The 15,083-nt window shown below is 42.0% G+C and overlaps 1 protein-coding gene across 1 annotated transcript in view; it reads right to left on the reverse strand.

The window, feature by feature from the left end:
• Positions 1 to 15,083, reverse strand: part of SLC38A9 (solute carrier family 38 member 9) — a 405,919-nt gene that overhangs the window by 142,982 nt on the left and 247,854 nt on the right. Inside the window, 1 exon segment of the mRNA XM_069222157.1 lies at positions 3,111 to 3,217. Coding sequence (XP_069078258.1) covers positions 3,111 to 3,217 — 107 coding nt within the window.

The following is a 15,083-nucleotide window of genomic DNA, read 5'->3' on the forward strand; positions in this document are numbered from 1 at the left end:
ATAGAAATACGCGTCTTTGAGGTCTAAAGTTGTCATGTAGTCGTGTAGTTTTAGCAATGGTAACACTTCTTGTAGTGTGACCATGTGAAAGTGGTCTGATTTGATGAATGTGTTTACTATTCTGAGGTCTAGGATTGGTCTCAGCGTTTTGTCCTTCTTTGGTATCAGAAAGTACAGTGAGTAAACTCCTGTGTTTATTTGTGTGTTTGGTACTAATTCGATTGCATTCTTCTGCAATAGTGCCTTCACTTCTATCTCCAGGAGATTGGAATGATGTTTTGTCAAATTTTGTGCTTTTGGTGGTATGTTTGGAGGGAATTGTAGAAATTCTATGCAATAACCATGTTGGATAATTGCTAGAACCCAAGTGTCTGTAGTGATTTCCTCCCATGCTTTGTAATAATGACCTATTCTTCCCCCCACTGGTGTTGTGTGGAGGGGGTGAGTGACATGTGAGTCACTGCTTAGTAGTAGGGGTTTTGGGGCTTTGAAATTTTCCCCTATTCCTAGGGAATTGCCCTCCTCTATATTGTCCCCGAAAACCTCCTCTGTACTGTCCCTGGTAACTGGACGGTGTTGCCTCTGAGGTGCTGGCTTGTGTGCCCTGACCCCGAAACCCCCCTCTAAAGGGTGTTTTACGGAATGTGCTGTAATTCCCTCTGCTCTGCGGGGAGTAGAGTGCGCCCATGGCTTTAGCAGTGTCCGTGTCCTTTTTGAGTTTCTCAATCGCTGTGTCCACTTCTGGACCGAACAGTTCTTTTTCGTTAAAAGGCATATTGAGAACTGCTTGCTGAATCTCTGGTTTAAATCCAGACGTTTGTAGCCATGCATGCCTTCTGATAGTTACAGATGTATTAATTGTCCGTGCAGCTGTATCTGCAGCGTCCATGGAGGAGCGTATTTGGTTGTTTGAAATGTTCTGTCCCTCCTCAACCACTTGTTTTGCCCTCTTTTGTAGGTCCTTGGGCAGATGTTCAATGAGATGTTGCATCTCATCCCAATGGGCTCTGTCATAGCGCGCAAGTAGTGCCTGAGAGTTAGCGATGAGCCACTGGTTTGCAGCTTGTGCTGCGACTCTCTTACCAGCTGCATCGAACTTGCGGCTTTCTTTATCTGGGGGTGGTGCATCTCCAGATGTGTGGGAGTTGGCCCGTTTCCTAGCTGCTCCTACAACGACAGAGTCTGGTGGCAGCTGTGTAGTGATGAAAACCGGGTCTGTAGGAGGCGCCTTATACTTTTTTTCCACTCTTGGTGTGATTGCCCTACTTTTGACCGGCTCCTTAAAGATTTCTTTTGCGTGCCGGAGCATACCAGGGAGCATAGGCAGGCTTTGGTATGAGCTGTGGGTGGAGGAGAGGGTGTTGAATAAAAAGTCATCCTCGACCTGTTCTGAGTGGAGGCTTACATTGTGAAATTGTGCTGCTCTAGCCACCACTTGAGAATACGCAGTGCTGTCCTCTGGTGGAGATGGCTTCGTAGGGTATGCCTCCGGGCTGTTATCTGACACTGGGGCGTCGTATAAGTCCCATGCGTCCTGATCTTGGTCACCCTGGCTCATGGTGGTGTGAGCTGGGGAATGTGATGGAGTTTGTGCTGGTGAGACATTAATTACAGGTGGAGGAGAGGGTGGTGGAGTAACCTTTTTCACCACCTTTGTTTGTGGTGTTTGTTCAGTTTGGAACTCCAATCTTCTCTTTCTTCTAATAGGGGGAAGGGTGCTTATTTTTCCTGTCCCCTCCTGTATGAAAATACGCTTTTGCATATGGTCTACGTCAGTTGATTGTAGCTCTTCCTCAAACCTATGCTTTCGCATTTGGGAGGTTAGCGATTGCTCTTCTGTATAAGAGCCTGAAACTGGGTCGGTTGCAGTCTGTTTTGGCACCGAAACCCTGTCTGCATCGTTTTTCGGCTCCGAGGTGACTTTTTTCTTTTTCGGGGCCGAAACCTCTCGGCGTCGATCTTCGACGGTGCCGCTGTCTCGGCGTCGAGCCGTGTCTACACCGGTATCTCGGTGTCGATGCATGTCTCCAGCACTTTCTCGGTCCCGAGAAGGCTGCGTGCCGGTGTCTCGACCGGAGTCGGACGATCTCGGCACTGTTTGGGCCTTCTTCGGTGCCGACGGTCGGTCACCGAATTTATGGGTCGAGCCATGGCCTGGTGCCAGTGGCGTCCCCTGGGCCTTGTAAATCTTCTTCTGAGTGGTTTTCGATGTCTTACTCACGGTTTGTGTATCGTCGAATCCTTCGGAGTCCGATTCGTGGATCGAAAAGGTTCCTTCCTCTTCTTGTTCCTCGAACTCTCGGTGGGCTGTCGGCGCGGACGCCATTTGAAGTCTTCTGGCTCGACGGTCTCGGAGTGTTTTTTGGGACCGGAACGCACGACAGGCCTCGCAGGTGTCTTCACTGTGCTCAGGTGACAGGCACAGGTTACAGACCAAGTGTTGGTCTGTATAGGGGTATTTATTGTGGCATTTGGGACAGAAGCGGAACGGGGTCCATTCCATCGGCGTTCTTCTGCACGCGGTCGGGCCGACCAGGCCCCGACGGGGGATCGAAAAACTACCCCGAAGGGCACCGGAGCTCTTCGATCTTTCGACGCGGTGTTGAATCTAACTACGCCGATCCCGAACGCAACAATACCGACGAAAATCTTCCGAAATTAGCTATCTTTCCGTTCCGAAACTCGGAGCGACAGGAACACGTCCGAACCCGATGGCGGAAAAAAAAAACAATCGAAGATGGAGTCGACGCCCATGCGCAATGGAGACAAAAGGAGGAGTCACTCGGTCCCGTGACTCGAAAGACTTCTTCGAAGAAAAACAACTTGTAACACTCCGGCCCAACACCAGATGGCGAGCTATGCAAAACATGCGTATCTACAGCGACAGATGCCATCGAACCTGGTTTTAGCATATCTTATGATACTGACAGTGAGTTAAAAGAGACAGTATTAAGAATCCAAAACTGATTGACATAATTACATACCCCAACAATTGTCATCCTCTATGGGAGAAATATCAAGCCTACAGTGAGGGTTCTATGTTTATAGGCAAATATTTTTAATTTTTTTTTCACAGTATTCAAAATTAGAAACGTCAATTAACTACTTACATTGTTTTCAGGAATCCTATTATTCTTGAGAAGCGTGATCACGCAGTTGTGAATGAAGAAAGCAAGTGTCAGCACGCCAGTAAATTGAGGAAAAGACCATCTAAATTCTAAGAACATAAATCATTACTGTTCTACCAATCATTTTAATTGATACAGCAACAAACAGCATATCTTCTGCTTACACACAAAACAATTACCCATTTTGGCAAAGGTTTGACTTTCAAGTATTTTGTAGTTTGCTTAACTATGCATTGAAAAATAAGATCTTCATTCTTAGGTGGGGACTGGATCATATTATGCAGTTGTCGCCTTGTAGTGTTAATGTATAATAGTTTATATGTGCTATCAGCCCTTTATTCTCTTTCTATTCTGTTTGTTCTTTATGCATCAAAATGCCAATGCAGTTTTTTTATTTAAAAAGTAAGACCTTGATGCAGAGTTCAAAGAATAAAATAATAAATATGACTGGAAAACGTGTATTTGATAACAGGCATCACGTACATTTGTAGAGTGCTACAGACCCAAATGCAATTAAACACTATCGCCAGTGCAGTGCCCATCTGCTCGAAACATATAGGTCTTCTGAGTCCTCCTGAAATGCATCAGTTGATCAACAGGTCAAAGACCATCAGATAGAATATTTCACCAGCCACAAGACGTTACTAGGTGCACAAGCGGAAACATTACACAAAGGAACTCACTGGTTTAGCAATCCTAGCCACTAATGTATTTTCTAGTCAACTGCCACTGGCCTAAAATTATTTTATCTATCGAGAACAGGCTGGAGTACTCACTGCTCATTGAAGGGAGTGTAGCAACCATAGCTGGAATGAGGGGACAGTTTATGAATACTGATTCAGCTAGAGATTAGGCATCAGCTCTCAGTGAACCCTGGCCAGTGACACCAGTCCCAACCTCCACATCAGGCTATAGATCTGCATTGCATGCAGTGCTTGCTGTACCATGTACTTTACTGAGCCATCTTATCTTGAAGGCATGTTTGTGGAAATCTCTATTTTCAACTGTTATTTAAATTGCTGCGATATTATTCTTCCTTTTTTCAGGGGCCATTATTGTTCTGTTCTAGGGGTTCCCTCAATCAGTCTATGGCTACTTAAATAGACTCTGCTCTGCCTAGGTGCTCCACCTTTCACTCACTGAAAAGTACAAAGCCAAAACTCCCTCCATACACAAACAGTGGAAGAACACAATTATTAGTAACCTAGGATTAGCTCTTTGTGGCACATAGTTGGCGGCACCTGTCTCCGACCCTATTAGACAATACACTTACACATCTGTGCAAGTGGCATTCAAAATACAAGCCCAGTGTGTCCACTTTTGGCCTAACTAGACCTAGGGGGCCAGAAATACTGTGCTGATCACCCACAACTTGGGAGCCATTCAACATACAGAAAATGTGGCATCCAAACGCCTAATAGATATTTTTATAAGAATTTTACTCATGTCGTTAAATATTCTCAATCAACAACCACACGCACTCCCCAACCACTAGTTTGCACTGCTTCAAAAATATAATCTTATGTTTTAACTTTTAATTATGGTTAGCAGGTCCCAGCACACTTCTCAGACAAGTCAGCATCATTATCAGGCAAAAGGTGGTGGGGGGTAACTGCAACAGGGAGCCATTTTCCTACAACACCTCACTCACACCAAGCAGGGATCTCCAACCTTTTTTGTAGTAATAGCTACTTATGAGGATGAAAGTCATCCACAGCTACGAATGTTATTATAATATTAATACTGACCACATTAGACAAGTTTACATGTTTGCTCAGTTTTTGTAGGTTGGGCTACACACAGGAGAGCTACTTATGGGTAGCTCATGAGCTACTCATTGGAGACCCCTGCTACAGTACACCAAACTCAAAAGGGCTTCAATAACTAACATGCTGGAGGTTTTGGGATTCCTTCATTATCGGCCACCAAAGATCCTCACATTTTGTGAGCATCTCTAATTTTCTAAGCTAATCTACCTTTTGCACTATTGCTAGCAAAACGCATATCAGAAACTGCAAGTACAATGTTTCTTCCTCGTATGCTACAGAGCTGCCTATATTTCCACTGCCCTTCTCTCAGAATGGTCCAGTCTGTTCCATTACTTTCAATTTCAATTTATCTTTATTTGCTTTATAAATAAACCATAAACTAACAATAATAAAACATCTGAATAAAAGCAATTGTCAAACTACACATAAAACAATAATTATAAAGCACCAAGGTGCATATTTATACTCTGTCTGCACCATTTGTGCATAATTTTTATGACACAAAAATGGCCCTAACTTAACTCCATATTTATATTTTGATGCTAGACCCGTGGAGTCTGCTTAATTTTTTGGATGCGTGAACCTACCTTGCATCAATGAGATGCAAGGTAGATGTTCCCATCCAAAAAATGACACTTTTCCCATTGCGCCATATTTATCCTCCGTGCTAAAATGACGCAGGGGTAGGAGGCGGACCCAAATAATGGTGCTAAGCTTAGACCCATTTCCATGCCCAAACACGCTGGAATGGGTCAGCAGGTGCCCACCCCAAGCCCCAGGAACAACCCAACCCACAACAGAGGGACACCAGAGGATGGGGGACTTCATCCTAGGTAAGTAGGGTAAGTATGGGTAAATATTATAGAAAGTTTTTGTAAAAGTGCCATTGGGGGCCCTAACATGGGGCGCCATGCATGGCACTGGGTGCAATGGCCATGCCCACGGGACACCGGGCCCCTGTGCTGGCCATTGGGATGGCGGGCATGACTTTTTGGATGGTTATGCGTGTGAAAATGACACAAGGCTAGTTAGAAGCATTTTTTGTGCCTCTAACCAGCCTAGTGCCATTTTTTTACGCCAAACCCCCTTCACGCCACCCTCACCCAGGTAGTGTTTTCTTTTTTTAACACTAGCCCAAACTCAGCGCCGGTTTGCATCATTCCATAAATTTGGCGCCCAGCTGGCGCTTTTGGAATGACGTAAGCCGGCGGTGAACTTTTTGACGGAAAACTGTTAGCACAGTTTTGCACCAATAAAGTATAAATATGGGCCCAAGTGATTTAGAGTTCATACCCCCCTGTGAGTTATACACATTTTCCAGATACAATAGTCAATATGGGACATCAAGTGATTCAAAATGCATATTCCACAAATGAGTTTTCTAATTTGCACTGAGTGCACGACATTGCTTACTACAAAACTACATACCAATTTAATAATGTATAAAAATGATGACTTATAACTTCTGATATTCCTAGTTTTAAAAAGTGTTTTCAAAACGCATTTGTTGGGTTCAAATCAAATTAGCAAAATAGAACTGAGTGCAACCTAGGTTGGAATGATGTCCCATCACAGGGGCACGGAAGCTTTTCCTTGTTCCTTGTCTCAGTTTAAGAAAGGCCACCATATGATGTACTACAGCTATTTGAAACCACTTTAGTATAAATGTAGGATACAAATTGGAGATATTAGCCAAGTACAGTTTGACTGTGTCTGAATATTAAATAGGAGGTAGGTCTTTTAAAGATGGTACATTCCCCCCCAAATCCACCCTCACTTGATATCTTCTTTCAACAAGTAGCAGATTGAGCATTTTTTGAGTAGCAGGTTATATAGCCTTCAGGATTTGTAAAAGATCGCAATCATCCAACCTACTTAAAAGGGCTTGAATCTGATAATGCTTGATGATCTCAAAGGCCTGGTCCAAGGAGAGACAATCTTTTATGATGTTTTCTAGTAAATGAGGTGACTAGTTTAGAACACACAGCCATTCATAATAGAGATAGCTTTACATATAGAGTATCTTCAATATGAGACATACCCAGCTCCTTAGGGACGCTGGATACAGAATTTGATTGTGGCAAGGCTAATAATCGCCACAGGAACTAATTTTCTTACCTCTGAATAACAGTATTTACACCAAAACACCAAAGTTCTGCCCCATATAAGGCCCTAGCAAGAGACTTAACTTTATATGAAAGGCCAACATTTTTCTTATTGGTTTACGGCCCAATTTAGCATATCTAAAAACTCTTTCAGTTGATCTTATTAGGTTTGTATTAACATATTTTATGTGGTTGTTCCACATATTTGAGCCCAGAGAACTGAATACTCAAGTATAAGAACGTCAAGATTTGTACTACATGTTCTCCATGTATGGTGTGGACGGGTCTTAGGCCTTCCTTTCCGACAAACCATTGAAAAATGTTTCTTCATGTTAAAATTAAATATATGCTCTCCGTATATGCAGTAAAAGCGTCAGTAAGTTTTTGTAATCTATTTGCTGTTTGCAAAATTAAGACTGCATCATCTGCATATAATAAGACAGATACCATCTGACACCCCACTTTAGGACAATCAGAAGTAAGTCCCTGGAGTTCTACATCTACTCCATAGATATAAAGGGAGAAGAGGAAGGGTGCAAATACGAAACCGTGCCTTACACCGCTCTTTATCCCAAAAGGCAGTGTACACTCTTTTGGGGCAATAGCATACCCCCCACATTTATATTTGCGTATATCCTGGCAAGTAAAATAACTAATTCCTCGGGCCCTCCTAATGATCACACGGTAGTCCAAAGCTTATTATGATTAACCAAGTTGAATGCACTACTCAGATCCATGAAACAAAGATGCAGAATATCACCTTACACCTTCAGGTTTTTCCTGAAACCAAATGAAGATTGAATGCTTGCTCTATGCCTTTCAATCCCTTCCTGAAACCAAACTGAACTTGAGTTAATTTAGATAGTTCTTCTGCCCAGAGCTCTAAGAGATTAACCCTGCCCAGTAGCTTTGCAGAGGAGTCAAGAAGGGATTTTGGGTGGTAACAATATGGATCTGCTTTGCTACCCTTCTTGAAAATAGAAATTATTACTGTCTCTAACCATGGTGAGGGGGGAAATCCTGCTCCTACTACATTTAAAACCATAGTTAAAATTAGAGCCCAAAGTTTAGCAAGATATTTGTATATGTACACTGGGACACTATCTGGGCCAGCGGCCTTCACATTAGAGCTTTTATTTTAAGCTAAGGTAACTTCCTTAACTGTAAATACAACCTTAGCATCCAAGGGTAGCAGATCGTAAATAATAAAATAGTTTCCTCATTCAGAGGACTGAAAATCATAATAAAATGATCAATCAAGTTTTTTGAAGATATCAAGGAATCTACTGAAGAGAGAGATTTGTCTTGTAAAAAAAAAAAAAAAAAAAAAGAGGGCCGTTTATATTTTTCTAGAACAAAATAGAATTATTAGTATTGGCAGTTCTTAATTTTTCCTAACTGAAAGAGCTTGCTTGTATTTTATTCTTGAAAACTGGATTTTTAACCCTATCCCTCGGTTTTGTATTCAGGGCCACTTTCACATTTCTATTAGTAGTTATATATGTCTTATCAAACCATCCTTTGGGACTTCTGTTGTCCTATTTCATTAGTAAAGAGTTAATCACTCTCTATATATTCCAATGAGCTTGTTTCAGAGAAGGATGAATTAAAACAAATCATTAAATCCTGATTACAAATTCTAACTATTGTACCAGTAAAATCATCCGCATTAACTCCTGACCATTTCATCCTAATTCCATTTATTTTTACCATTTAATCACCAGTTATTAAACGGTTTGATGAAAAGATAATATGATACTGTCGAGGCATCCCTACCAATAAATGTTTGGAGAGGATTTAATAAGAGTGAGAATCTGCTCAACAATAGTCACATTGAATTTGGCTAACATGTAGTGCAGGGTTCCCCCATAATCATTATGCACAAAGTGAATTAGTCCATCATCTTTATCATCAATTACTCCATATACTTCCTTAGCCAGGGAGCATGTGATGTTGAGGTTTCCCCTCCAAATTATAACAAGCATTTGCAATGCAACGGGTCTCGCATTTGCTGATGTTAGAGCTGATAGCGTTGTAAACTCCTAACCCGACTTTTCACCTATCGGCAAAAGTGCATTTATGTACGTAGCCCGAAAAAGTGCAATTAACTGTGTTAAGCGCTCGACTTCTGCCAAGCGAAATCGCGCTAGGAAAATAGAGAAAAAGTAGTCCACGAGCCGGACAGAAAACAGTGAGCCTTGCACGTTTTCTGTACTTGGTTGATGCGCTCGAGGAGGGCTTGCCACCGGAAAAGGCATGACGTATGCATGCCTTTGACTAATGAAAGCAAGCAGATTTTAATAGCCAAGCCCACGAACCAATGAAAAACACGGACGTGACGTCGACAGGGCTCCGAGCCCTTTTCTAATACCTAAAGCGTCTTGCTTCGATACGCATGCGCGAGTGACGCAGGCTCGACCCTAAAAAGGTCTCTTGTTCCTGTATACATGAATAGATCTAAATCCTTTCCTAGAGCAAGAACCACCTTAGATCAAAAATACTGTTATAAAAATGTATGATCAGTAGATCAGTTGTGACTTCTACTGTTATTAATATAAGTAGGTAAAAAGGAGAATCTGTAAAGCGCTTAGAAATGAAACCAGGAAATAAGGTCCAAATAAAATAACAAGGTCCCCTTTTGCTCCATCCACCACTGACGGGGAAGCAGGTGTGACCATCGAGACAAAACATTCCATACAAATATGGCCCGTGGACCAGGTTTCTTGTAAGCATACTATCTGGACTGATTACACATATATGGGCCAATCTATCAAGTTGTTTTTTCTAGTGATTTTTGCCACATTCCACCTAACTATTGTTATCTTTGTAGGATTACTGGAAGAAATCATACATGGTTTGCTTATTACCTCAGTGACAAAAGACGTATTACTCACACACTGTACACCAGAATTATCAGTAAGACATTCCTCATTGGGTATGCGGTCTGTTGCTACTGACTTTAAATATCAGTCTACATCATCCATGGTTTCCAGGGGAGAAAATCTATTAATGGAACTCACACCAATGAAATTGCAGAAAGCAATGGACTCTACCATTAAAAGAGTATTTGTCTTGAAGCTCTACAGAAGGAAAAGGTCTACAGAAAAAGCCCAGCAGAAAAAAATCAGGGCCTCATTTACAAGAATCTGACAAATTGGCTCCAATGCATCAAATTTCTTGCGCTGCCCTGCAATCCCCTAACAATGCCATCAATGCACTGTATTTACAAAACAGAGCTCTATGGTGCACGTCTCCACAGATGCATCAGAAATTCTGATGCATCTGTTTTGCTAAACTGACGCATTGGACTAGAGTCTAAAAAATGATGCTCCTCCAGCAATGTAAGAAAGGCTCCCATGTTAATAAGTCCTATGTCAGTTTGACACCAGCCCTGAGCAGGTGTTACATTTTTAATGTAGTGAAGTCACACAACAATGCAGTGAAATGTAGTTAATTTCACAACTCCAGTTCTGTGTGGCCTCTAACGTGGGGAATACCCACCCTGCATACATTATACATGGTGCAGGTTTAATGTGGTGCAGGGCTTTACTAACTCGTGGAATGGTCCCACTGTGCCAGTTTGTAAATGTGGGTGTTCGTAAATCTGAGTGTAGGGGCCTGCTTGCGCTGCCGCAGCGTCACAAAAAACTGACACTACAGTGGCGCAGTGGGCTTGTAAATAAGACCCTCAATCTTTTCTTCCAAACAAATATTTTTACAATGAGATAAGAAAAGCCTGTGTAACAAATAGTTAACAAAATAAGGGGAACGGAAGTTAACAACAATCCTCCTTTGCCATCCTCTTTGTCTTGCCTAGCCACTTCACTCTCCTTACCATAATTATTTCAATATATAAGACCTGCACAGAACTGATCCTCTGCATAAACAAGTGAACTGTCTTTTTTCCAAGTATCACCAAGATTCTAGCCTTGAAGTGTTACCGGAGGAAAGTCTTTCAATTTTAACACGTAGGAAGTTACATCAGAGGTACATTTAACAAGTCTTTGGCATACAACTGATTAGATTCTACAGGTGATTTATTATGACCATCTAAAGTTCTCTGTTCCACCTGTTTACAGGGATGTGTAGAATATAGTAAAACATGTTGTTTTACTACATTAATTGTTTGGAATACCCCTCTTCCCCTTGTTCTGTTGTTGAAATTAAGGCAAATCTACAGACTTCTTATTTTTAAAACACAGACATGCCCACTGGAGTCAATCAGTGAAGACTTAGCCAGGACTAAAACATTCTTCAATGTGGAGTCAGTGTCTTCGATTTTACCACTCATGTTATCTAATGTTGTTTCTGCATGTCCGCGCTGAGGGAAATGAAGAGGCTCACTGCCTCAGCCAACTCTCTCCACCTGAGACCAGTAGTGCCAAGTGCTGAAGATTCCTGGAACACATAGTTCCGATGTACTGCATCCATTATTTCCATTTTAAGTTCGACTTTGGTCTTAAAGGCCACAATTCATTTGTCCATTTTGCCAAAATTGTGATGCATTTGCTCCAAAAAAGACAGGAGGTTTCACTCTCCTCTTATCCGTCCTTCCTCTCTCCCTTCTTCCTTAGGCACCACAACTTGTGCCAGCAATATTTTTGTTAAATAAAAGTCTTTGAGGGGTGAGATCACTAATACATGGCTTCACTGTGGCCCCATGCAGGCAAATGCTTTTGAGGTTTCCTCTTTGTACATCACAAAGGGCACACTGCTTCTCAAAGTCCTGGATAATGCCAGTGAGGAACGAGCTCTATCATTCAGCAAAGCAGCCTTCAGGGCACAACAAGCTACCTGTCTGCCTTCGCCACTATGAGTCGGGCCACTTTGCCTTCAATGCGTGTTCAATTCTGCTGATTTTGGCCCAGTGCAGCTCATTCTCCGCTAGTAGGCCACCGCTGGATCAGAAGTTCAACTCCATAGGTGGGAGGAAACCTTCCCCCTCTCACAGAGCCAAACCGGGTCTCTCCCACTGAAGCAGTATGGTGGTTTCCTACCTCGTATCCTCTCATGGGGGGTGTTCTGTGGTATATAGCCCACAGCCAATATCCTCCAGGTTGTGGCCGCACACTGAAGGAGCTATAATGGCTCCTCTCTTCATCTTACCAACCTGGAGAAGAAGCCTTGGACTATAGTGGTAACAAAGCTTGGAAAATTCAGGATCGTTCAAAGAGCTCTGGAGAATGTGACAAGTCTGGAGCCAGTGTGGCCACACTCACCACTACAACATTATCTTAGGCACCCACCTGGATACATTATTTACCAACAAGACTTAGCTAAAAGAGGAATCACTACAGGTCTGCAATGATTTAGTCCCTTCAGGCTTACATTACAGGGTTAAGTCACCTGCCCATATATAATACGCCTACAAAATAAACCACCCATCCCAATCAGACTTTGTTTTTATGGACAAATATCTGTAAATGATATTCACTACATAACTTGTGACAACAATACAGGGAGAAATTAACTTAATGTTAGACAGCCCAATTATCAAGTTGCTGAACCATTCATCAGACTGATGTCCCACTTAAACTTCTATCAATACACAGTTAAAACAACTATCACAGCAGGGAACATTTTAGATCTGATGTTGGAGGAAGGCAAGAAAAAACAGCGCCTTATATGTATTCAAGCAACCATTAATCTAATTTGGATGGAACACAAAACTGTATGTTTTTAAGTGCCCATATTGTTCACTATTTAAGGCTTTAATTGTAATCAAGGGCGGAAACTGCAAAGTGGAGGGCAAAACTATGCAGACCAAGACACTTAGGGCCTCATTTACAAGAATCTAACGCATCGGCTCGGATGCGTCAGATTTCTTCCACTGCCCTGCAAACCCCCTAATGTTGCCATGGATGCGCTGTATTAACAATGCAGAGCTCCATGGTATACGTTTCCACAGATGCGTGAGAAATTCTGACGCATCTGTTGGGGTAAAGTCATGCATTGCTGGACTAACTTAAAAAAAATTGATGTTACTCCAGCAATGCAAGGAAGCCCCCATAGACAAAAGCCCTTCATCAGTTTACCGCCTTCTCTGAGTAGGCGTTACATTTTTGACACAATGAAGGTGCAGAACGACGCAGTGAAATCTTATAACGTTCACTGCGCCAGTTCTGGGGCAGGTATAATGTGGTGCAAGGCTTTACAAAGTGGCTCAATGGTTCCATTGCACCAGTTTGTAAATGAGGCGCACTGTATGGGACAGCTTTGCGTGTCTGCTGCATCCAAAAAAATGACGCAACGGTGGCACAAGGGACTGGTAAATAAGCCCATTAAACTACACAATGAAATAGACTTTCACAATTTCTCCTGACGGATCAAAGACAGGCTAAATGCACATATTGTCTTAAAATCTACTAACGTGGTACAAAACACAAGTAGCAAAATCAGGCTTAGACAAAAGAAGAGTCAGAGCTGAAATAATTTTAGTGGAAATTATATATATATATATATGGAAAATGTCACTTACCCAGTGTACATCTGTTCGTGGCGTGGCATTAGTCGCTGCAGATTCACATGCTGTGCACATCCCGCCATCTGGTGTTGGGCTCGGAGTGTTACAAGTTGTTTTTCTTCGAAGAAGTATTTTCGAGTCACGAGACCGAGGGACTCCTCCCATTTCGACTCCATTGCACATGGGCGTCGACTCCATCTTAGATGGTTTTCCACGCAGAGGGTGAGGTAGGAGTTGTGTATGCTAGTAATAGTGACCATGCAATGGAGTGAATGCGTATGTACATAATGAAGTTTAAAGTAATATATTTACAAATGTACAAATGTTTAAGATCTACTTCTAAACGGCTACAGGCTCCCGGGGAGGCGGGTGGGCGCATGTGAATCTTCAGCGACTAATGCCACGAACAGATGTACACTGGGTAAGTGACATTTTCCGTTCGATGGCATGTGTAGCTGCAGATACACATGCTGTGCATAGACTAGTAAGCAGTTATCGCCCCAAAAGCGGTGGTTCAGGCTGTAGGAGTTGAAGTAGTTTGAAATAATGTTCTTAGTACAGCTTGACCTACTGTTGCTTGTTGAGCAGTTAACACATCTACACAGTAGTGTTTGGTAAATGTATGAGGCGTAGACCATGTTGCTGCTTTACATATTTCGTTCATTGGAATATTTCCTAGAAAGGCCATGGTAGCACCTTTCTTTCTGGTCGAGTGTTCCTTTGGCGTAATAGGCAGTTCTCTTTTAGCTTTAAGATAGCAGGTTTGAATGCACTTAACTATCCATCTAGCAATGCCTTGTTTAGAAATTGGATTTCCTGTATGAGGTTTTTGAAAGGCAATAAATAGTTGTTTTGTCTTTCGAATTAGTTTTGTTCTGTCAATGTAGTACATTAGTGCTCTTTTGATGTCTAATGTATGTAGTGCTCTTTCAGCTACAGAATCTGGCTGTGGGAAGAACACTGGTAATTCTACCGTTTGATTCAAGTGGAACGGTGAGATTACTTTTGGTAAAAATGTAGGATTTGTTCGTAGAACAACTTTATTTTTGTGTATTTGAATAAATGGTTCTTGAATGGTAAACGCTTGAATTTCACTCACTCTTCTTAGAGATGTGATGGCAATTAAAAATGCAACTTTCCACGTTAAGTATTGCATTTCACAAGAGTGCATGGGCTCAAAAGGTGGACCCATGAGTCGTGTTAAGACAATGTTGAGGTTCCATGAAGGAACTGGTGGCGTTCTTTGTGGTATAATTCTCTTTAGGCCTTCCATAAACGCTTTTATGACTGGTATCCTAAATAATGAAGTTGAGTGCGTAATTTGCAGTAAGATGTATTTTTTATGGAAGAGGAAGCTAGTTTTGCTTTTTGCAAATGTAGTAAGTATCCTACTATATCTTTTGTAGATGCGTGTAAGGGTTGAATTTGATTATTATGGCAGTAATAAACAAATCTTTTCCACTTATTTGCATAGCAGTGTCTAGTGGTAGGTTTTCTAGCCTGTTTTATGACCTCCATACATTCTTGTGTGAGGTCTAAGTGTCCGAATTCTAGGATTTCAGGAGCCAAATTGCTAGATTCAGCGATGCTGGATTTGGATGCCTGATCTGTTGTTTGT

This window comes from Pleurodeles waltl, chromosome 1_1, assembly GCF_031143425.1.
Source record: "Pleurodeles waltl isolate 20211129_DDA chromosome 1_1, aPleWal1.hap1.20221129, whole genome shotgun sequence".
NCBI classification, from domain to species: Eukaryota; Metazoa; Chordata; class Amphibia; order Caudata; family Salamandridae; genus Pleurodeles; species Pleurodeles waltl.